At 49.5% G+C, this 24572-nt stretch overlaps 1 protein-coding gene across 1 annotated transcript in view; it reads right to left on the bottom strand.

Annotated features, from left to right (window-relative positions):
* LIPE (lipase E, hormone sensitive type) overlaps positions 1 to 24572 on the bottom strand; it is a 112045-nt gene that overhangs the window by 29627 nt on the left and 57846 nt on the right. The window contains exons 12-13 of the mRNA XM_076057480.1: positions 20163 to 20390; positions 10339 to 10479 (exon numbers count right to left, since the gene is read on the bottom strand). Coding sequence (XP_075913595.1) covers positions 10339 to 10479; positions 20163 to 20390 — 369 coding nt within the window. The remainder of the gene's footprint in view (positions 1 to 10338; positions 10480 to 20162; positions 20391 to 24572) is intronic.

Genomic DNA, 24572 nt, shown 5'->3' on the forward strand with positions numbered 1-24572 from the left:
GAGAGATGGGGAGAGAGATGGGGAGAGAGATGGGGAGAGAGATGGGGAGAGAGAGATGGGGGAGAGATGGGGAGAGAGATGGGGAGAGAGAGATAGATGGGGAGAGAGTTGGGGGAGAGAGATGGGGGAGAGAGATGGGGAGAGAGATGGGGAGAGAGATGGGGAGAGAAATGGGGAGAGAGATGGGGAGAGAAATGGGGAGAGAGATGGGGAGAGAGATGGGGAGAGAGATGGGGAGAGAGATGGGAGAGAGAGATGGGGAGAGATGGGGAGAGAGTTGGGGAGAGAGATGGGGAGAGAGATGGGGAGAGAGAGATGGGGAGAGAGATGGGGAGAGAGAGATGGGGAGAGAGATGGGGAGAGAGAGATGGGGAGAGAGATGGGGGGAGATGGGGAGAGAGATGGGGAGGGAGAGATGGGGGGAGATGGGGAGGGAGATGGGGAGGGAGATGGGGAGGGAGATGGGGAGAGAGATGGGGGAGATGGGAGAGAGATGGGGAGGGAGAGATGGGGGGAGATGGGGAGGGAGATGGGGAGGGAGATGGGGAGGGAGATGGGGAGAGAGATGGGAGAGAGATGGGAGAGAGATGGGGAGAGAGATGGGGAGAGAGATGGAGAGAGAGATGGGGAGAAAGATGGGGAGAGAGATGGAGGGAGAGATGGGGGGAGAGAGATGGGGGGAGAGATGGGGAGAGAGATGGGGAGAGAGATGGGGAGAGAGAGATAGATGGGGAGAGAGTTGGGGGAGAGAGATGGGGAGAGAGATGGGGAGAGAGATGGGGGAGAGAGATGGGGAGAGAGATGGGGAGAGAGATGGGGGAGAGAGATGGGGAGAGAGATGGGGAGAGAGATGGGGAGAGAGATGGGGAGAGAGAGAGGGAGAGAGATGGGGAGAGAGATGGGGAGAGAGATGGGGAGAGAGATGGGGGGAGAGATGGAGAGAGAGATGGGGAGAGAGATGGGGAGAGAGAGATGGGGAGAGAGATGGGAGAGAGATGGGGAGAGAGATGGGGAGAGAGATGGGAGAGAGATGGGGAGAGAGAGATGGGGAGAGATATGGGGAGAGAGAGATGGGGAGAGATATGGGGAGAGAAATGGGGAGAGAGATGGGGAGAGAAATGGGGAGAGAGATGGGGAGAGAGATGGGGAGAGAGATGGGGAGAGAGATGGGGAGAGAGAGATGGGGAGAGAGATGGGGAGAGAGATGGGGAGAGAGAGATGGGGAGAGAGAGATGGGGAGAGAGAGATGGGGAGAGAGAGATGGGGAGAGAGATGGGAGAGAGATGGGGAGAGAGATGGGGAGAGAGATGGGGAGAGAGATGGGGAGAGAGATGGGGAGAGAGAGATGGGGAGAGAGAGATGGGGAGAGAGAGATGGGGAGAGAGAGATGGGGAGAGAGATGGGGAGAGAGAGATGGGGAGAGAGAGATGGGGAGAGAGAGATGGGGAGAGAGATGGGGAGAGAGATGGGGAGATGGAGAGATGGGGAGAGAGATGGGGAGAGAGATGGGGAGAGAGATGGGGAGAGAGAGATGGGGGAGAGATGGGGAGAGAGATGGGAGAGAGATGGGGGGAGATGGAGAGATGGGGAGAGAGATGGGGAGAGAGATGGGGAGAGAGATGGGGAGAGAGATGGGGAGAGAGAGAGATGGGGAGAGAGATGGGGAGAGAGATGGGGAGAGAGATGGGGAGAGAGATGGGGAGAGAGATGGGGAGAGAGATGGGGGAGATGGAGAGATGGGGGAGAGAGATGGGGAGAGAGATGGGGAGAGAGAGATGGGGAGAGAGAGATGGGGAGAGAGAGATGGGGAGAGAAGATGGGGAGAGAGATGGGGAGAGAGATGGGGAGAGAGATGGGGGAGAGAGATGGGGAGAGAGATGGGGAGAGAGAGATGGGGGAGAGATGGGGAGAGAGATGGGGAGAGAGAGATAGATGGGGAGAGAGTTGGGGGAGAGAGATGGGGGAGAGAGATGGGGAGAGAGATGGGAGAGAGATGGGGAGAGAAATGGGGAGAGAGATGGGGAGAGAAATGGGGAGAGAGATGGGGAGAGAGATGGGGAGAGAGATGGGGAGAGAGATGGGGAGAGAGAGATGGGGAGAGATGGGGAGAGAGATGGGGAGAGAGATGGGGAGAGAGATGGGGAGAGAGAGATGGGGAGAGAGATGGGGAGAGAGAGATGGGGAGAGAGATGGGGAGAGAGAGATGGGGAGAGAGATGGGGGGAGATGGGGAGAGAGATGGGGAGGGAGAGATGGGGGGAGATGGGGAGGGAGATGGGGAGGGAGATGGGGAGGGAGATGGGGAGAGAGATGGGGGGAGATGGGGAGAGAGATGGGGAGGGAGAGATGGGGGGAGATGGGGAGGGAGATGGGGAGGGAGATGGGGAGGGAGATGGGGAGAGAGATGGGAGAGAGATGGGAGAGAGATGGGGAGAGAGATGGGGAGAGAGATGGAGAGAGAGATGGGGAGAAAGATGGGGAGAGAGATGGGGGGAGAGATGGAGAGAGAGATGGGGAGAGAGATGGGGAGAGAGAGATGGGGAGAGAGATGGGAGAGAGATGGGGAGAGAGATGGGGAGAGAGATGGGGAGAGAGATGGGGAGAGAGAGATGGGGAGAGATATGGGGAGAGAGAGATGGGGAGAGATATGGGGAGAGAAATGGGGAGAGAGATGGGGAGAGAAATGGGGAGAGAGATGGGGAGAGAGATGGGGAGAGAGATGGGGAGAGAGATGGGGAGAGAGAGATGGGGAGAGATGGGGAGAGAGATGGGGAGAGAGATGGGGAGAGAGAGATGGGGAGAGAGAGAGATGGGGAGAGAGATGGGGAGAGAGCTGGGGAGAGAGATGGGGAGAGAGATGGGGGGAGATGGAGAGATGGGGAGAGAGATGGGGAGAGAGATGGGGAGAGAGATGGGAGAGAGAGATGGGGGAGAGAGAGATGGGGAGAGAGAGATGGGGAGAGAGAGATGGGGAGAGAGATGGGGAGAGAGATGGGGAGAGAGATGGGGAGAGAGAGATGGGGGGAGAGATGGAGAGAGAGATGGGGAGAGAGATGGGGAGAGAGAATGGGGAGAGAGATGGGGAGAGAGATGGGGAGAGAGATGGGGAGAGAGATGGGGAGAGAGAGATGGGGAGAGAGAGATGGGGAGATATGGGGAGAGAAATGGGGGAGAGAGATGGGGAGAGAAATGGGGAGAAAGATGGGGAGAGAGATGGGGAGAGAGATGGGGAGAGAGAGATGGGGAGAGATGGGGAGAGAGATGGGGAGAGAGATGGGGAGAGAGAGATGGGGAGAGAGATGGGGAGAGAGAGATGGGGGAGAGATGGAGAGAGAGATGGGGAGAGAGATGGGGAGAGGAGAGATGGGGGAGATGGAGAGATGGGGAGAGAGATGGGGAGAGAGATGGGGAGAGAGATGGGGAGAGAGAGATGGGGAGAGATGGGAGAGAGATGGGGAGAGAAATGGGGGGAGATGGGGAGAGAGATGAGAGAGAGATGGGGAGAGAGATGGGGAGGAGAGATGGGGAGAGAGATGGGGAGAGAGATGGGGGGAGATGGAGAGATGGGGAGAGAGATGGGGAGAGAGATGGGGAGAGAGATGGGGAGAGAGAGATGGGGAGAGATGGGGAGAGAGATGGGGAGAGAGATGGGGAGAGAGATGGGGAGAGAGAGATGGGGAGAGAGGATGGAGAGAGAGAGATGGAGAGAGAGAGATGGAGAGAGAGATGGGGGGAGAGATGGGGGGAGAGATGGAGAGAGAGATGGGGAGAGAGATGGGGAGAGAGATGGGAGAGAGATGGGGAGAGAGATGGGGAGAGAGAGATGGGGAGAGAGATGGGGAGAGAGATGGGGGGAGATGGAGAGATGGGGAGAGAGATGGGGAGAGAGATGGGGAGAGAGATGGGGAGAGAGAGATGGGGAGAGATGGGGAGAGAGATGGGGAGAGAAATGGGGGGAGATGGGGAGAGAGATGGGGAGAGAGAGATGGGGAGAGAGATGGGGAGAGAGAGGATGGGGGGAGAGATGGGGAGAGAGATGGGGAGAGAGAGGATAGATGGGGAGAGAGTTGGGGAGAGAGAATGGGGGAGAGAGATGGGGGAGAGAGTGGGGAGAGAGATGGGGAGAGAGATGGGGAGAGAAATGGGGAGAGAGATGGGGAGAGAAATGGGGAGAGAGATGGGGAGAGAGATGGGGAGAGAGATGGGGAGAGAGATGGGGAGAGAGAGATGGGGAGAGATGGGGAGAGAGATGGGGAGAGAGGATGGGGAGAGAGATGGGGAGAGAGAGATGGGGAGAGAGATGGGGAGAGAGAGATGGGGAGAGAGATGGGGAGAGAGAGATGGGAGAGAGATGGGGGGAGATGGGGAGAGAGATGGGGAGGGAGAGATGGGGGGAGATGGGGAGGGAGATGGGGAGGGAGATGGGGAGGGAGATGGGGAGAGAGATGGGGGGAGATGGGGAGAGAGATGGGGAGGGAGAGATGGGGGGAGATGGGGAGGGAGATGGGGAGGGAGATGGGGAGGGAGATGGGGAGAGAGATGGGGAGAGAGATGGGAGAGAGATGGGGAGAGAGATGGGGAGAGAGATGGAGAGAGAGATGGGGAGAAAGATGGGGAGAGAGATGGGGAGAGAGATGGAGGGAGAGATGGGGGGAGAGAGATGGGGGGAGAGATGGGGAGAGAGATGGGGAGAGAGAGATAGATGGGGAGAGAGTTGGGGGAGAGAGATGGGGAGAGAGATGGGGAGAGAGATGGGGGAGAGAGATGGGGAGAGAGATGGGGGAGAGATGGGGGAGAGAGATGGGGAGAGAGATGGGGAGAGAGATGGGGAAAGAGATGGGGAGAGAGATGGGGAGAGAGATGGGGAGAGAGATGGGGGAGAGAGATGGGGGGAGAGATGGAGAGAGAGATGGGGAGAGAGATGGGGAGAGAGAGATGGGGAGAGAGATGGGAGAGAGATGGGGAGAGAGATGGGGAGAGAGATGGGGAGAGAGAGATGGGGAGAGATATGGGGAGAGAGAGATGGGGAGAGAGAGATGGGGAGAGATATGGGGAGAGAATGGGGAGAGAGATGGGGAGAGAAATGGGGAGAGAGATGGGGAGAGAGATGGGGAGAGAGATGGGGAGAGAGATGGGGAGAGAGATGGGGAGAGAGAGATGGGGAGAGATGGGGAGAGAGATGGGGAGAGAGATGGGGAGAGAGAGATGGGGAGAGAGAGATGGGGAGAGAGATGGGGAGAGAGAGATGGGGAGAGAGATGGAGAGAGATGGGAGAGAGATGGGGAGAGAGATGGGGAGAGAGATGGGGAGAGAGATGGGGAGAGAGAGAGATGGGGAGAGAGATGGGGAGAGAGAGATGGGGAGAGAGATGGGGAGAGAGATGGGAGAGAGATGGGGAGAGAGAGATGGGGAGAGAGAGATGGGGAGAGAGAGATGGGGAGAGAGATGGGGAGAGAGATGGGGAGATGGAGAGATGGGGAGAGAGATGGGGAGAGAGATGGGGAGAGAGATGGGGAAGAGAGAGATGGGGAGAGATGGGGAGAGAGATGGGGAGAGAGATGGGGGGAGATGGAGAGATGGGGAGAGAGATGGGGAGAGAGATGGGGAGAGAGATGGGGAGAGAGATGGGGAGAGAGAGAGATGGGGAGAGAGATGGGGAGAGAGATGGGGAGAGAGATGGGGAGAGAGATGGGGAGAGAGATGGGGGGAGATGGAGAGATGGGGAGAGAGATGGGGAGAGAGATGGGAGAGAGATGGGGAGAGAGAGATGGGGAGAGAGAGATGGGGAGAGAGAGATGGGGGAGAGATGGGGAGAGAGATGGGGAGAGAGATGGGGGAGAGAGATGGGGAGAGAGATGGGGAGAGAGATGGGGAGAGAGATGGGGGGAGAGATGGAGAGAGAGATGGGGAGAGAGATGGGGAGAGAGAGATGGGGAGAGAGATGGGAGAGAGATGGGGGAGAGAGATGGGGAGAGAGATGGGGAGAGAGAGATGGGGGAGAGATATGGGGAGAGATATGGGGAGAGAAATGGGGAGAGAGATGGGGAGAGAAATGGGAGAGAGAGATGGGGAGAGAGATGGGGAGAGAGATGGGGAGAGAGATGGGGAGAGAGAGATGGGGAGAGATGGGGAGAGAGATGGGGAGAGAGATGGGGAGAGAGAGATGGGGAGAGAGATGGGGAGAGCGAGATGGGGAGAGCGAGATGGGAGAGAGGATGGGAGAGAGATGGGGAGAGAGATGGGGAGAGAGATGGGGAGAGAGATGGGGAGAGAGAGTGGGGAGAGAGATGGGGAGAGAGAGATGGGGAGAGAGATGGGGAGAGAGATGGGAGAGAGAGATGGGGAGAGAGAGATGGGGAGAGAGATGGGGAGAGAGATGGGGAGATGGAGAGATGGGGAGAGAGATGGGGAGAGAGATGGGGAGAGAGATGGGGAGAGAGAGAGATGGGGAGAGAGATGGGGAGAGAGATGGGGAGAGAGATGGGGAGAGAGATGGGGAGAGGATGGGGAGAGAGATGGGGGGAGAGATGGGGGGAGATGGAGAGATGGGGAGAGAGATGGGGAGAGAGATGGGGAGAGAGATGGGGAGAGAGAGATGGGGAGAGAGAGATGGGGAGAGAGAGATGGGGAGAGAGAGATGGGGAGAGAGATGGGTGGAGAGAGAGATGGGGAGAGAGATGGGGAGAGAGAGATGGGGAGAGAGAGATGGGGAGAGAAATGGGGAGAGAAATGGGGAGAGAGATGGGGAGAGAAATGGGGAGAGAGATGGGGAGAGAGAGATGGGGAGAGAGATGGGGAGAGAGAGATGGGGAGAGATGGGGAGAGGATGGGAGAGAGAGATGGGGAGAGAGATGGGGAGAGAGAGATGGGGAGAGGATGGGGAGAGAGATGGGGAGAGAGAGATGGGGGAGAGAGATGGAGAGAGAGAGATGGAGAGAGAGAGATGGAGAGAGAGAGATGGAGAGAGAGATGGGGGGAGAGATGGGGGGAGAGATGGAGAGAGAGATGGGGAGAGAGAGATGGGGAGAGAGAGATGGGGAGAGAGAGATGGGGAGAGAGATGGGGAGAGAGATGGGGAGATGGAGAGATGGGGAGAGAGATGGGGAGAGAGATGGGGAGAGATGGGGAGAGAGAGATGGGGAGAGATGGGGAGAGAGATGGGGAGAGAGATGGGGGGAGATGGAGAGATGGGGAGAGAGATGGGGAGAGAGATGGGGAGAGAGATGGGGAGAGAGATGGGGAGAGAGAGATGGGGAGAGAGATGGGGAGAGAGATGGGGAGAGAGATGGGGAGAGAGATGGGGAGAGAGATGGGGAGAGATGGGGAGAGAGATGGGGAGAGAGATGGGGAGAGAGATGGAGAGAGGATGGGGAGAGAGATGGGAGAGAGATGGGGAGAGAGATGGGGAGAGAGATGGGGAGAGAGATGGGGAGAGAGATGGGGAGAGGGAGATGGGGGAGAGAGATGGGGAGAGAGATGGGGAGAGAGATGGGGAGAGAGATGGGGAGAGAGATGGGGAGAGAGAGATGGGGAGAGAGAGATGGAGAGAGAGAGAGATGGAGAGAGAGAGATGGAGAGAGAGATGGGGGGAGAGATGGGGGGAGAGATGGAGAGAGAGATGGGGAGAGAGATGGGGAGAGAGATGGGAGATGGAGAGATGGGGAGAGAGATGGGGAGAGAGATGGGGAGAGAGATGGGGAGAGAGATGGGGAGAGAGATGGGGAGAGAGAGATGGGAGAGAGAGATGGGGAGAGAGATGGGGAGAGAGATGGGGAGAGAGAGATGGGGAGAGAGATGGGGAGAGAGATGGGGGGAGATGGAGAGATGGGGAGAGAGATGGGGAGAGAGATGGGGAGAGAGATGGGGAGAGAGAGATGGGGAGAGATGGGGAGAAGAGATGGGGGAGGAAATGGGGGGAGATGGGGAGAGAGATGAGAGAGAGATGGGGAGAGAGATGGGGAGAGAGATGGAGAGAGAGATGAGAGAGAGATGGAGAGAGAGATGGGGAGAGAGATGGTGATGGTGGTGGTAGTGGTGGTAGTGGTCGTGGAGGTGGTTGTAGTGGTTGTGGTTGTTTTTGTGGTTGTTTTTGTGGTTGCGGTGGTTGTGGTGGTGGTAGTGGTTGTGATGGTAGTGGTTGTTTTGGTAATTGTGGTTGTTGTTGTGGTGGTGGTTGTGGTGGTTGTTGCAGTGGTTGTAGTGGTAGTGGTGGTAGTGGTTGTTGTGGTTGTTGTGGTGGTGGTTGTGGTGGTTGTGGCTGTTGTGTGGTTGTGGTGGTAGTGGTGGTAGTGGTAGTAGTGATAGTGGTGGTAGTGGTGGTGGTGGTAGTGGTGGAGTGGTGGTGATGGTAGTGATAGTGGTTGTAGTGTTAGTGGCTGTAGTGGCTGTGGTGGTTGTAGTAGTGTTGTGGTTGTGGTGGTTGTTGTTGTGGTGGTAGTGGATGTAGTGGTGATGGTTGTTGTGGTTGTAGTTGTAGTGGTAGTAGTGGTTGTTGTGGTGGTAGTTGTGGTGGTGGTAGTAGTTGTTGTTGTGGTTGTGGTGTTTGTGGTTGTAGTGGTTGTGGTAGTAGTTGTGGTGGTAGTGGTTGTAGTAGTGGTGGTTGTAGTGGTGGTTGTAGTGGTGGTTGTTGTGGTGGTTGTTGTAGTAGTAGTTGTGGTTGTAGTTGTGGTAGTGGTTGTAGTTGTTGTGATGGTTGTTGTTGTTGTTGTAGTAGTGGTTGTGGTGGTTGTAGTAGTAGTTGTAGTGGTTGTAGTAGTTGTGGTAGTTGTGGTTGTAGTTGTAGTAGTTGTTGTTGTTGTGGTAGTGTTGTGGTTGTTGTAGTGGTTGTGGTGTTTGTGTTTGTTGTGGTTGTTGTAGTAGTTGTTGTGGTAGTGGTTGTTGTAGTGGTTGTGATGATTGTAGTAGTAGTGGTAGTAGTTGTTGTTGTGGTAGTGGTTGTTGTAGTGGTTGTTGTAGTAGTTGTGGTAGTGGTTGTAGTTGTTGTAGTGGTTGTTGTGGTTGTTGTGGTGTTTGTGTTTGTGGTTGTTGTGGTTGTTGTAGTGGTTGTGGTTGTTGTAGTTGTGGTTGTTGTAGTAGTTGTGGTAGTTGTGGTTGTAGTTGTGGTAGTAGTAGTGGTTGTGGTGTTTGTGGTTGTAGTTGTGGTAGTGTTTGTTGTTGTGGTTGTAGTGGTAGTAGTTGTTGTGGTAGTGGTTGTGGTTGTTGTAGTAGTTGTGGTAGTTGTGGTTGTAGTAGTGGTAGTGGTTGTAGTTGTTGTGGTGGTAGTGGTTGTAGTGGTGGTGGTTGTGGTTGTAGTAGTAGTTGTGGTTGTTGTTGTAGTGGTGGTGGTTGTGGTTGTTGTTGTGGTGTTTGTGGTAGTGGCAGTGGTTGTAGTGGCAGTGGTTGTAGTGGTAGTAGTTGTTGTGGTTGTTGTGGTAGTGGTTGTTGTGGTTGTGGTTGTAGTTGTTGTGGTAGTGGTTGTAGTAGCTGTTGTTGTAGTTGTTGTGGTAGTGGTTGTAGTTGTTGTAGTAGTTGTTGTTATAGTAGTGGTGTTTGTAGTTGTAGTGGTTGTTGTTGTAGTTGTTGTGGTAGTGGTTGTAGTTGTTGTTGTAGTTGTTGTTGTGGTAGTGGTTGTTGTAGTTGTTGTAGTTGTTGTGGTTGTTGTAGTAGTCGTTGTTGTAGTAGTTGTTGTAGTTGTTGTGGTAGTGGTTGTTGTTGTGGTGGTAGTGGTTGTAGTGGTGGTGGTTGTGGTTGTTGTTGTGGTTGTTGTAGTTGTTGTAGTTGTGGTTGTTGTAGTAGTCGTTGTTGTAGTAGTTGTTGTAGTTGTTGTTGTTGTGGTAGTTGTTGTAGTAGTAGTGGTGGTGTTTGTAGTTGTAGTGGTTGTTGTTGTGGTAGTGGTTGTTGTTGTTGTGGTGGTAGTGGTTGTAGTGGTGGTGGTTGTGGTTGTTGTTGTGGTTGTTGTAGTAGTTGTTGTTGTCGTTGTTGTAGTTGTTGTTGTAGTGGTTGTTGTTGTTGTTGTAGTTGTTGTAGTTGTTGTTGTGTTTGTTGTTGTTGTTGTAGTTGTTGTAGTAGTGGTGTTTGTAGTTGTAGTGGTTGTGGTTGTAGTTGTTGTAGTAGTGGTGTTTGTTGTTGTAGTTGTTGTTGATGTGGTAGTGGTTGTTGTAGTAGTGGTTGTTGTTGTGTTTGTTGTTGTAGTTGTTGTGGTAGTGGTTGTAGTAGTTGTAGTTGTTGTAGTTGTGGTAGTGGTTGTTGTAGTCGTTGTAGTTGTTGTTGTGTTTGTTGTTGTAGTTGTTGTTGTAGTAGTTGTTGTAGTAGTCGTTGTTGTAGTAGTTGTTGTGTTTGTTGTTGTTGTTGTGTCTCTCACAGGCAGCGGTTCTCCCCCTCAGCAGGCCCAGCAGGAAGTCGCTCGCTCCGTTGCGAATCCCCCGAAGGATGTTGGCAGCGTCGCCACGGAGACCCAGCGTAGGCCTCGGGGTTGCCACGGCAACGGGGCCCGAGTCTCCTCCTGGACCCACAAAAGGCACCGTGGTGAGCACTCAACCGCTCCTAGCAACGGCTCCTAGCAACGGCTCCTAGCAACGGCTCCTAGCAACGGCTCCTAGCAACGGCTCCTAGCAACGGCTCCTAGCAACGGCTCCTAGCAACGGCTCCTAGCAACGGCTCCTAGCAACGGCTCCAAGCAACGGCTCCTAGCAACGGCTCCTAGCAACGGCTCCTAGCAACGGCTCCAAGCAACGGCTCCAAGCAACGGCTCCTAGCAACGGTTCCTAGCAACGGCTCCAAGCAACGGCTCCTAGCAACGGCTCCTAGCAACGGCTCCTAGCAACGGCTCCTAGCAACGGCTCCTAGCAACGGCTCCTAGCAACGGCTCCTAGCAACGGCTCCTAGCAACGGCTCCTAGCAACGGCTCCAAGCAACGGCTCCTAGCAACGGCTCCTAGCAACGGCTCCTAGCAACGGCTCCTAGCAACGGCTCCTAGCAACGGCTCCTAGCAACGGCAATTAGCAACATCTCGCAGCAACCGCTCCTAGCAACGGTTCCTAGCAACGGCAATTAGCAATGGCTCCTAGCAACAGCTCCTAGCAACGGCTCCTAGCAACGGCTCCTAGCAACGGCTCCTAGCAACGACTCCTAGCAACCGCTCCGAGCAACCGCTCCTAGCAACCGCACCTAGCAACGGCTCCTAGCAACCGCTCCTAGCAACCGCTCCTAGCAACCGCTCCTCGCAATGGCAATAAGCAACAGCTCCTAGCAACAGCTCCTAGCAAGAGCTCCTAAAAACCGCTCCTAGTAATGTTAAAGTGTCAATGTTAAAGTGTCTACCTGTAGACTTCAATGTTAAAATGTCTACCCATAGACTTCAATGTTAAAGTGTCTACCCATAGACTTCAATGTTAAAGTGTCTACCCGTAGACTTCAATGTTAAAGTGTCTACCCGTAGACTTCAATGTTAAAGTGTCTACCCATAGACTTCAATGTTAAAGTGTCTACCCATAGACTTCAATGTTAAAGTGTCTACCCGTAGACTTCAATGTTAAAGTGTCTACCCATAGACTTCAATTTAAAGTGTCTACCCATAGACTTCAATGTTAAAGTGTCTACCCATAGACTTCAATGTTAAAGTGTCTACCTGTAGACTTCAATGTTAAAGTGTCTACCCATAGACTGCAATGTAAAAGTATCTACCTGTAGACTTCGATGTTAAAGTGTCTACTCATAGACTTCAATGTTAAAGTGTCTACCCATAGACTTCAATGTTAAAGTGTCTACCCGTAGACTTCAATGTTAAAGTGTCTACCCATAGACTTCAATGTTAAAGTGTCTACCCATAGACTCCAATGTTAAAGTGTCTACCCATAGACTTCAATGTTAAAGTGTCTACCCATAGACTTCAATGTTAAGTGTCTACCCATAGACTTCAATGTTAAAGTGTCTACCCATAGACTTCAATGTTAAAGTGTCTACCCATAGACTTCAGTGTTAAAGTGTCTACCCATAGATTTCAATGTTAAAGTGTCTACCCATAGACTTCAATGTTAAAGTGTCTACCCATAGACTTCAATGTTAAAGTGTCTACCCATAGACTTCAATGTTAAAGTGTCTACCCATAGACTTCAATGTTAAGTGTCTAACCATAGACTTCAATGTTAAAGTGTCTACCCATAGACTTCAATGTTAAAGTCTCTCCCCACAGACTCCAATGTTAAAGTGTCTACCCACAGACTCCAATGTTAAAGTCTCTACCCATAGACTTCAATGTTAAAGTGTCCACCCATAGACTTAAATGTTAAAGTGTCTACCCATAGACTTCAATGTTAAAGTGTCTGCCCATAGACTTCAATGTTAAAGTGTCTCCCCACAGACTCCAATGTTAAAGTCTCTCCCCACAGACTCCAATGTTAAAGTGTCTACCCACAGACTTCAATGTTAAAGTGTCTACCCATAGACTTCAATGTTAAAGTCTCTCCCCCACAGACTCCAATGTTAAAGTCTCTCCCCCACAGACTCCAATGTTAAAGTGCCTACCCATAGACTTCAATGTTAAAGTGTCTACCCACAGACTTCAATGTTAAAGTGTCTGCCCATAGACTTCAATGTTAAAGTGTCTCCCCACAGACTCCAATGTTAAAGTGCCTACCCATAGACTTCAATGTTAAAGTCTCTCCCCACAGACTCCAATGTTAAAGTGTCTACTCACAGACTCCAATGTTAAAGTGTCTACCCACAGACTCCAATGTTAAAGTGTCTACCCACAGACTCCAATGTTAAAGTCTCTACCCATAGACTTCAATGTTAAAGTGTCCACCCATAGACTTAAATGTTAAAGTGTCTACCCATAGACTTCAATGTTAAAGTGTCTGCCCATAGACTTCAATGTTAAAGTGTCTCCCCACAGACTCCAATGTTAAAGTCTTTCCCCACAGACTCCAATGTTAAAGTGTCTACCCACAGACTTCAATGTTAAAGTGTCTACCCATAGACTTCAATGTTAAAGTCTCTCCCCCACAGACTCCAATGTTAAAGTCTCTCCCCCACAGACTCCAATGTTAAAGTGCCTACCCATAGACTTCAATGTTAAAGTGTCTACCCACAGACTTCAATGTTAAAGTGTCTGCCCATAGACTTGAATGTTAAAGTGTCTCCCCACAGACTCCAATGTTAAAGTGCCTACCCATAGACTTCAATGTTAAAGTCTCTCCCCACAGACTCCAATGTTAAAGTGTCTACTCACAGACTCCAATGTTAAAGTGTCTACCCACAGACTCCAATGTTAAAGTGTCTACCCACAGACTCCAATGTTAAAGTCTCTACCCATAGACTTCAATGTTAAAGTGTCCACCCATAGACTTAAATGTTAAAGTGTCTACCCATAGACTTCAATGTTAAAGTGTCTGCCCATAGACTTCAATGTTAAAGTGTCTCCCCACAGACTCCAATGTTAAAGTCTCTCCCCACAGACTCCAATGTTAAAGTGTCTACCCACAGACTTCAATGTTAAAGTGTCTACCCATAGACTTCAATGTTAAAGTCTCTCCCCCACAGACTCCAATGTTAAAGTCTCTCCCCCACAGACTCCAATGTTAAAGTGCCTACCCATAGACTTCAATGTTAAAGTGTCTACCCACAGACTTCAATGTTAAAGTGTCTGCCCATAGACTTCAATGTTAAAGTGTCTCCGCACAGACTCCAATGTTAAAGTGCCTACCCATAGACTTCAATGTTAAAGTCTCTCCCCACAGACTCCAATGTTAAAGTGTCTACTCACAGACTCCAATGTTAAAGTGTCTACCCACAGACTTCAATGTTAAAGTGTCTACCCATAGACATCAATGTTAAAGTGTCTACCCATAGACTTCAATGTTAAAGTGTCTACCCACAGACTTCAATGTTAAAGTGTCTACCCACAGACTCCAATGTTAAAGTGTCTACCCACAGATTCCAATGTTAAAGTGTCTACCCATAGACTTCAATGTTAAAGTGTCTACCCATAGACTTCAATGTTAAAGTGTCTACCCATAGACTTCAATGTTAAAGTGTCTGCCCATAGACTTCAATGTTAAAGTGTCTCCCCACAGACTCCAATGTTAGAGTGCCTACCCATAGACTTCAATGTTAAAGTCTCTCCCCACAGACTCCAATGTTAAAGTGTCTACTCACAGACTCCAATGTTAAAGTGTCTACCCACAGACTCCAATGTTAAAGTGTCTACCCACAGACTCCAATGTTAAAGTCTCTACCCATAGACTTCAATGTTAAAGTGTCCACCCATAGACTTAAATGTTAAAGTGTCTACCCATAGACTTCAATGTTAAAGTGTCTGCCCATAGACTTCAATGTTAAAGTGTCTCCCCACAGACTCCAATGTTAAAGTCTCTCCCCACAGACTCCAATGTTAAAGTGTCTACCCACAGACTTCAATGTTAAAGTGTCTACCCATAGACTTCAATGTTAAAGTCTCTCCCCACAGACTCCAATGTTAAAGTGTCTACCCACAGACTCCAATGTTAAAGTCTCTACCCATAGACTTCAATGTTAAAGTGTCCACCCATAGACTTAAATGTTAAAGTGTCTACCCATAGACTTCAATGTTAAAGTGTCTGCCCATAGACTTCAATGTTAAAGTGTCTCCCCACAGACTCCAATGTTAAAGTCTCTCCCCACAGACTCCAATGTTAAAGTGTCTACCCACAGACTTCAATGTTAAAGTGTCTACCCATAGACTTCAATGTTAAAGTCTCTCCCCCACAGACTCCAATGTTAAAGTCTCTCCCCCACAGACTCCAATGTTAAAGTGCCTACCCATAGACTTCAATGTTAAAGTGTCTACCCACAGACTTCAATGTTAAAGTGTCTGCCCATAGACTTCAATGTTAAAGTGTCTCCCCACAGACTCCAATGTTAAAGTGCCTACCCATAGACTTCAATGTTAAAGTCTCTCCCCACAGACTCCAATGTTAAAGTGTCTACTCACAGACTCCAATGTTAAAGTGTCTACCCACAGACTCCAATGTTAAAGTGTCTACCCACAGACTCCAATGTTAAAGTCTCTACCCATAGACTTCAATGTTAAAGTGTCCACCCATAGACTTAAATGTTAAAGTGTCTACCCATAGACTTCAATGTTAAAGTGTCTGCCCATAGACTTCAATGTTAAAGTGTCTCCCCACAGACTCCAATGTTAAAGTCTTTCCCCACAGACTCCAATGTTAAAGTGTCTACCCACAGACTTCAATGTTAAAGTGTCTACCCATAGACTTCAATGTTAAAGTCTCTCCCCCACAGACTCCAATGTTAAAGTCTCTCCCCCACAGACTCCAATGTTAAAGTGCCTACCCATAGACTTCAATGTTAAAGTGTCTACCCACAGACTTCAATGTTAAAGTGTCTGCCCATAGACTTCAATGTTAAAGTGTCTCCCCACAGACTCCAATGTTAAAGTGCCTACCCATAGACTTCAATGTTAAAGTCTCTCCCCACAGACTCCAATGTTAAAGTGTCTACTCACAGACTCCAATGTTAAAGTGTCTACCCACAGACTCCAATGTTAAAGTGTCTACCCACAGACTCCAATGTTAAAGTCTCTACCCATAGACTTCAATGTTAAAGTGTCCACCCATAGACTTAAATGTTAAAGTGTCTACCCATAGACTTCAATGTTAAAGTGTCTGCCCATAGACTTCAATGTTAAAGTGTCTCCCCACAGACTCCAATGTTAAAGTCTCTCCCCACAGACTCCAATGTTAAAGTGTCTACCCACAGACTTCAATGTTAAAGTGTCTACCCATAGACTTCAATGTTAAAGTCTCTCCCCCACAGACTCCAATGTTAAAGTCTCTCCCCCACAGACTCCAATGTTAAAGTGCCTACCCATAGACTTCAATGTTAAAGTGTCTACCCACAGACTTCAATGTTAAAGTGTCTGCCCATAGACTTCAATGTTAAAGTGTCTCCCCACAGACTCCAATGTTAAAGTGCCTACCCATAGACTTCAATGTTAAAGTCTCTCCCCACAGACTCCAATGTTAAAGTGTCTACTCACAGACTCCAATGTTAAAGTGTCTACCCACAGACTTCAATGTTAAAGTGTCTACCCATAGACATCAATGTTAAAGTGTCTACCCATAGACTTCAATGTTAAAGTGTCTACCCACAGACTTCAATGTTAAAGTGTCTACCCACAGACTCCAATGTTAAAGTGTCTACCCACAGATTCCAATGTTAAAGTGTCTACCCATAGACTTCAATGTTAAAGTGTCTACCCATAGACTTCAATGTTAAAGTGTCTACCCATAGACTTCAATGTTAAAGTGTCTGCCCATAGACTTCAATGTTAAAGTGTCTCCGCACAGACTCCAATGTTAGAGTGCCTACCCATAGACTTCAATGTTAAAGTCTCTCCCCACAGACTCCAATGTTAAAGTGTCTACTCACAGACTCCAATGTTAAAGTGTCTACCCACAGACTCCAATGTTAAAGTGTCTACCCACAGACTCCAATGTTAAAGTCTCTACCCATAGACTTCAATGTTAAAGTGTCCACCCATAGACTTAAATGTTAAAGTGTCTACCCATAGACTTCAATGTTAAAGTGTCTGCCCATAGACTTCAATGTTAAAGTGTCTCCCCACAGACTCCAATGTTAAAGTCTCTCCCCACAGACTCCAATGTTAAAGTGTCTACCCACAGACTTCAATGTTAAAGTGTCTACCCATAGACTTCAATGTTAAAGTCTCTCCCCCACAGACTCCAATGTTAAAGTCTCTCCCCCACAGACTCCAATGTTAAAGTGCCTACCCATAGACTTCAATGTTAAAGTGTCTACCCACAGACTTCAATGTTAAAGTGTCTGCCCATTGACTTCAATGTTAAAGTGTCTCCCCACAGACTCCAATGTTAAAGTGCCTACCCATAGACTTCAATGTTAAAGTCTCTCCCCACAGACTCCAATGTTAAAGTGTCTACTCACAGACTCCAATGTTAAAGTGTCTACCCACAGACTCCAATGTTAAAGTGTCTACTCACAGACTCCAATGTTAAAGTGTCTACCCATAGACTTCAATGTTAAAGTGTCTACCCATAGACTTCAATGTTAAAGTGTCTACCCATAGACTTCAATGTTAAAGTGTCTACCCATAGACTTCAATGTTAAAGTGTCTACCCACAGACTTCAATGTTAAAGTGTCTACCCACAGACTCCAATGTTAAAGTGTCTACCCACAGATTCCAATGTTAAAGTGTCTACCCATAGACTTCAATGTTAAAGTGTCTACCCATAGACTTCAATGTTAAAGTGTCTACCCATAGACTTCAATGTTAAAGTGTCTGCCCATAGACTTCAATGTAAAAGTGTCTCCCCACAGACTCCAATGTTAAAGTGCCTACCCATAGACTTCAATGTTAAAGTCTCTCCCCACAGACTCCAATGTTAAAGTGTCTACTCACAGACTCCAATGTTAAAGTGTCTACCCACAGACTCCAATGTTAAAGTGTCTACCCACAGACTCCAATGTTAAAGTCTCTACCCATAGACTTCAATGTTAAAGTGTCCACCCATAGACTTAAATGTTAAAGTGTCTACCCATAGACTTCAATGTTAAAGTGTCTGCCCATAGACTTCAATGTTAAAGTGTCTCCCCACAGACTCCAATGTTAAAGTCTCTCCCCACAGACTCCAATGTTAAAGTGTCTACCCACAGACTTCAATGTTAAAGTGTCTACCCATAGACTTCAATGTTAAAGTCTCTCCCCCACAGACTCCAATGTTAAAGTCTCTCCCCCACAGACTCCAATGTTAAAGTGCCTACCCATAGACTTCAATGTTAAAGTGTCTACCCACAGACTTCAATGTTAAAGTGTCTGCCCATAGACTTCAATGTTAAAGTGTCTCCCCACAGACTCCAATGTTAAAGTGCCTACCCATAGACTTCAATGTTAAAGTCTCTCCCCACAGACTCCAATGTTAAAGTGTCTACTCACAGACTCCAATGTTAAAGTGTCTACTCACAGACTCCAATGTTAAAGTGTCTACCCATAGACTTCAATGTTAAAGTGTCTACCCACAGACTTCAATGTTAAAGTGTCTACCCATAGACTTCAATGTTAAAGTGTCTACCCATAGACTTCAATGTTAAAGTGTCTACCCACAGACTTCAATGTTAAAGTGTCTACCCACAGACTCCAATGTTAAAGTGTCTACCCACAGATTCCAATGTTAAAGTGTCTACCCATAGACTTCAATGTTAAAGTGTCTACCCATAGACTTCAATGTTAAAGTGTCTACCCATAGACTTCAATGTTAAAGTGTCTACCCATAGACTTCAATGTTAAAGTGTCTACCCATAGACTTCAATGTTAAAGTGTCTACCCATAGACTTCAATGTTAAAGTCTCTCCCCCACAGACTCCAATGTTAAAGTGTCTACCCACAGACTTCAATGTTAAAGTTTCTACCCATAGACTTCAATGATAAAGTGTCTACCCATAGACTTCAATGTTAAAGTGTCTACCCATAGACTCCAATGTTAAAGTGTCTACCCATAGACTTCAATGTTAAAATGTCTACCCATAGACTTCAATGTTAAAGTGTCTACCCATAGACTTCAATGTTAAAGTGTCTACCCATAGACTTCAATGTTAAAGTGTCTACCCATAGACTTCAATGTTAAAGTGTCTACCCACAGACTCCAATGTTAAAGTGTCTACCCATAGACTTCAATATTAAAGTGTCTATCCATAGACTTCAATGTTAAAGTGTCTACCCATAGACTTCAATGTTAAAGTGTCTACCCATAGACTTCAATGTTAAAGTGTCTACCCATAGACTTCAATGTTAAAGTGTCTACCCATAGACTTCAATGTTAAAGTGTCTACCCATAGACTTCAATGTTAAAGTGTCTACCCATAGACTTCAATGTTAAAGTGTCTACCCATAGACTTCAATGTTAAAGTGTCTACCCATAGACTTCAATGTTAAAGTGTCTACCCGTAGACTTCAATGTTAAAGTGTCTACCCATAGACTTCAATGTTAAAGTGTCTACCCATACACTTCAATGTTAAAGTGTCTACCCATAGACGTCAATGTTAAAGTGTCTACCCATAGACTTCAATGTTAAAGTGTCTACCCATAGACTTCAATGTTAAAGTGTTTACCCATAGACTTCAATGTTAAAGTGTCTACCCATACACTTCAATGTTAAAGTGTCTACCCATACACTTCAATGTTAAAGTGTCTACCCATAGACTCCAATGTTAAAGTGTCTACCCATAGACTTCAATGTTAAAGTGTCTACCCATAGACTTCAATGTTAAAGTGTCTACCCATAGACTCCAATGTTAAAGTGTCTACCCATAGACTTCAATGTTAAAGTGTCTACCCACAGACTCCAATGTTAAAGTGTCTACCCATAGACTTCAATGTTAAAGTGTCTACCCACAGACTCCAATGTTAAAGTGTCTACCCACAGACTTCAATGTTAAAGTCTCTCCCCCACAAACTTCAATGTTAAAGTGTCTACCCATAGACTCCAATGTTAAAGTGTCTACCCACAGACTCCAATGTCAAAGTCTCTCCCCCACAGACTCCAATGTTAAAGTGTCTACCCACAGACTTCAATGTTAAAGTCTCTCCCCCACAGACTCCAATGTTAAAGTGTCTACCCATAGACTTCAATGTTAAAGTGTCTACCCATAGACTTCAATGTTAAAGTGTCTACCCACAGACTCCAATGTTAAAGTGTCTACCCACAGACTCCAATGTTAAAGTGTCTACCCATAGACTTCAATGTTAAAGTGTCTACCCATAGACTTCAATGTTAAAGTGTCTACCCATAGACTTCAATGTTAAAGTGTCTACCCATAGACTTCAATGTTAAAGTGTCTACCCATAGACTTCAATGTTAAAGTGTCTACCCACAGACTCCAATGTTAAAGTGTCTACCCATAGACTTCAATATTAAAGTGTCTATCCATAGACTTCAATGTTAAAGTGTCTATCCATAGACTTCAATGTTAAAGTGTCTACCCATAGACTTCAATGTTAAAGTGTCTACCCATAGACTTCAATGTTAAAGTGTCTACCCATAGACTTCAATGTTAAAGTGTCTACCCACAGACTCCAATGTAAAAATCTCTCCCCCACAGACTCCAATGTCAAAGTCTCTCCCCCACAGACTCCCACGCCGTCTCTCACCTGCGTACGCGCTTAGGCATTTGCTGAGGACCCCCAGGGGCAGCATGGGGTCCATCAGGGCCAGGAGTCGTGACGGAGACGGATAACATCCTAGCATGAGGGCTGGGTAGACCGCCAGGATCCCGTCTGGAACACGAACGCCGACCTCGGACGCCCGCAAACACAGCGCCAGACACAGGTTGCCCCCAGCTGAGTCTCCCGCCAGGCACACTCGCTCGCCCGTCCAGCCTGGGGAGAGAGACACACGGGGAGAGAGACAGCGAGAGAGACAGTGAGACAGTGAGAGAGACACAGCGAGAGAGACAGAGAGAGACACAGTGAGACAGAGAGACACACAGCGCCAGACACAGGTTGCCCCCAGCTGAGTCTCCCGCCAGGCACACTCGCTCGCCCGTCCAGCCTGGGGAGAGAGACACAGAGAGAGAGACAGAGAGAGACACACAGAGAGAGACAGAGAGAGAGACAGAGAGACAGTGAGACAGAGAGACACACACAGAGACACAGGTTGCCCCCAGCTGAGTCTCCCGCCAGGCACACTCGCTCGCCCGTCCAGCCTGCGGTGAGAGACACACGGGGAGAGACACAGAGAGAGACAGAGAGAGAGACAGAGAGACAGTGAGACACAGGGAGACAGAGAGAGACACAGCGAGAGACACACAGAGAGACACACAGTGAGACAGAGAGGCACAGAGAGAGACACAGAGAGAGACACACAGCGAGAGACACAGAGAGACACACAGAGAGACACACAGAGAGACACAGAGAGACACACAGAGAGACACACAGAGAGACACACACAGAGACACAGGTTGCCCCCAGCTGAGTCTCCCGCCAGGCACACTCGCTCGCCCGTCCAGCCTGCGGTGAGAGACACACGGGGAGAGACACACGGAGAGAGACACACAGTGAGACAGTGAGACAGAGAGAGACACAGAGAGACAGTGAGACACAGGGAGACAGAGAGAGACACACACAGAGAGAGACACACGGAGAGACAGTGAGACACAGGGAGACAGAGAGAGACACAGAAAGACAGAGAGACACACAGAAAGACAGTGAGACAGTGAGACAGACAGAGAGACACACACAGAGACACAGGTTGCCCCCAGCTGAGTCTCCCGCCAGGCACACTCGCTCGCCCGTCCAGCCTGGGGAGAGAGACACACGGAGAGAGACACACGGAGAGAGACACAGCGAGAGAGACAGTGAGACAGTGAGACACAGGGAGACAGAGAGAGGCACAGCGAGAGACAGTGAGACAGAGAGAGACACAGCGAGAGAGACAGTGAGACAGTGAGACAGTGAGACAGAGAGAGACACAGAGAGACAGTGAGACACAGGGAGACAGAGAGAGACACACACAGAGAGAGACACACGGAGAGACAGTGAGACACAGGGAGACAGAGAGACACAGAAAGACAGAGAGACACATAGAAAGACAGTGAGACAGTGAGACAGACAGAGACAGAGAGAGACACACAGAGAGACAGCGAGAGACACAGGTTGCCTCCAGCTGAGTCTCCCGCCAGGCACACTCGCTCGCCCGTCCAGCCTGCGGTGAGACACACGGAGAGAGACACAGGGAGACAGAGAGACACAGAGAGAGAGACAGAGAGAGACACACAGAGAGAGACACACAGAGAGAGACACACAGAGAGAGACACAGCGAGAGACATACAGAGAGACACACAGAGAGAGACACACAGAGAGAGACACAGTGAGATAGAGAGAGACACAGCGAGAGACACAGAGAGAGACACAGTGAGACACACAGAGAGACACACAGTGAGACACACAGAGAGACACACAGAGAGAGACAGAGAGACACACAGAGAGACACAGGTTGCCCCCAGCTGAGTCTCCCGCCAGGCACACTCGCTCGCCCGTCCAGCCTGGGGAGAGACACACGGAGAGAGACACACAGTGAGAGAGACAGAGAGACACACAGTGAGACAGTGAGACACAGAGAGAGACAGTGAGAGACACAGAGAGACACACACAGAGAGAGAGACACACGGAGAGACAGTGAGACAAAGGGAGACAGACAGAGACACAGAGAGAGACAGAGAGAGACACAGAAAGACAGAGAGACACACAGAAAGACAGTGAGACAGTGAGACAGACAGAGACACACAGAGAGACAGGTTGCCCCCAGCTGAGTCTCCCGCCAGGCACACTCGCTCGCCCGTCCAGCCTGGGGTGAGACACACGGGGAGAGACACAGAGAGAGAGACACAGCGAGAGAGACAGTGAGACAGTGAGACAGTGAGACACAGGGAGACAGAGAGAGGCACAGCGAGAGACAGTGAGACAGTGAGACAGAGGGAGACACAGAGAGACACACACAGAGAGAGACACACGGAGAGACAGTGAGACACAGGGAGACAGAGAGAGACACAGAAAGACAGTGAGACAGTGAGACACACAGTGAGACAGTGAGAGACAGAGAGACACACAGAGAGAGACACACAGAGAGACACACACAGAGACACAGGTTGCCCCCAGCTGAGTCTCCCGCCAGGCACACTCGCTCGCCCGTCCAGCCTGCGGAGAGAGACAGGGAGAGAGACAGTGAGACACACAGAGAGAGACACACAGAGAGAGACACACAGAGAGAGACACACAGAGAGACACACAGAGAGACACAGTGAGACAGAGACACACAGAGAGACACACACAGAGAGACACACAGGGATACAGAGAGAGACAGGGAGAGAGACACACAGAGAGAGACACACAGAGACACAGAGAGAGACAGGGAGAGACAGTGAGACAGTGAGACACAGGGAGACAGAGAGAGGCACAGCGAGATACAGTGAGACACAGAGAGACAGAGACACAGACAGACACACAGAGAGACACACAGAGAGAGACACACAGAGAGACACAGGGAGACAGTGAGACAGTGAGACACAGGGAGACAGAGAGAGACACAGGGAGACAGCGAGACACAGAGAGAGAGAGACAGGGAGACACAGAGACACAGGCAGACACAGAGAGAGAGACAGGGAGAGACAGTGAGAGACACAGAGAGACACACATAGAGAGAGACACACAGAGAAACAGCGAGACACACAGTGAGACACAGAGAGACAGAGAGACACACAGTGAGACAGGGAGACACACAGTGAGACAGAGAGAGACACAGAGAGAGACACAGAGAGAGACACAGAGAGAGACAGAGAGAGACACGGAGACATGCGCTCGTCCATCCAGCCTGGGGTGAGACACACGGGGAGAGAGACAGTGAGACAGAGAGACAGAGAGAGACACACAGACAGAGAGAGACACACAGAGAGAGACACAGAGAGAGACACAGAGAGAGACACAGGGAGACACAGGGACACACAGAGAGACATAGAGAGACACACAGAGAGACAGTGAGACACAGAGACACACGCTCGCCCATTCAGCCTGGGGTGTGACACACGGGGAGAGAGACAGTGACTGTGTGAGTGACTGTGTGAGTGACTGTGTGAGTGACTGTGTGAGTGACTGTGTGACTGAGTGACTGTGTGACTGAGTGACTGTCTGACTGTGTGACTGAGTGACTGTGACTGAGTGACTGTGTGACTGAGTGACTGTGTGACTGAGTGACTGTGTGACTGAGTGAGTGACTGAGTGACTGAGTGACTGTGTGATTGAGTGACTGTGTGACTGAGTGACTGAGTGACTGTGTGACTGAGTGACTGTGTGACTGTGTGACTGAGTGACTGTGTGACTGAGTGACTGTGTGACTGTGTGACTGAGTGACTGTGTGACTGAGTGACTGTGACTGAGTGACTGTGTGTCTGTCTGACTGAGTGACTGAGTGACTGTCTGAGTGACTGAGTGACTGACTGAGCGTGTGACTGAGTGATTGACTGACTGAGTGACTGAGTGACTGTCTGAGCGTGTGACTGAGTGACTGAGTGACTGAGTGACTGTCTGAGTGACTGAGTGACTGACTGAGCGTGTGACTGAGTGATTGACTGACTGAGTGACTGAGTGACTGTCTGAGCGTGTGACTGAGTGACTGTCTGACTGAGTGACTGACTGAGTGACTGAGTGACTGTCTGAGCGTGTGACTGAGTGACTGTCTGACTGAGTGACTGAGTGACTGTCTAACTGAGTGACTGTCTGACTGAGTGACTGAGTGACTGTCTGACTGAGTGACTGTCTGAGCGTGTGACTGAGTGACTGTGTGACTGAGTGACTGTCTGACTGTGTGACTGAGTGACTGTGACTGAGTGACTGTGTGACTGAGTGACTGTGTGACTGAGTGACTGTGTGACTGAGTGAGTGACTGAGTGACTGAGTGACTGTGTGATTGAGTGACTGTGTGACTGAGTGACTGAGTGACTGTGTGACTGAGTGACTGTGTGACTGTGTGACTGAGTGACTGTGTGACTGAGTGACTGTGTGACTGTG

Source organism: Petromyzon marinus, chromosome 82, assembly GCF_048934315.1.
Source record: "Petromyzon marinus isolate PM22_M1 ecotype Great Lakes invasive population chromosome 82, UKy_Petmar_22M1.pri1.0, whole genome shotgun sequence".
Taxonomy (NCBI): domain Eukaryota; kingdom Metazoa; phylum Chordata; class Hyperoartia; order Petromyzontiformes; family Petromyzontidae; genus Petromyzon; species Petromyzon marinus.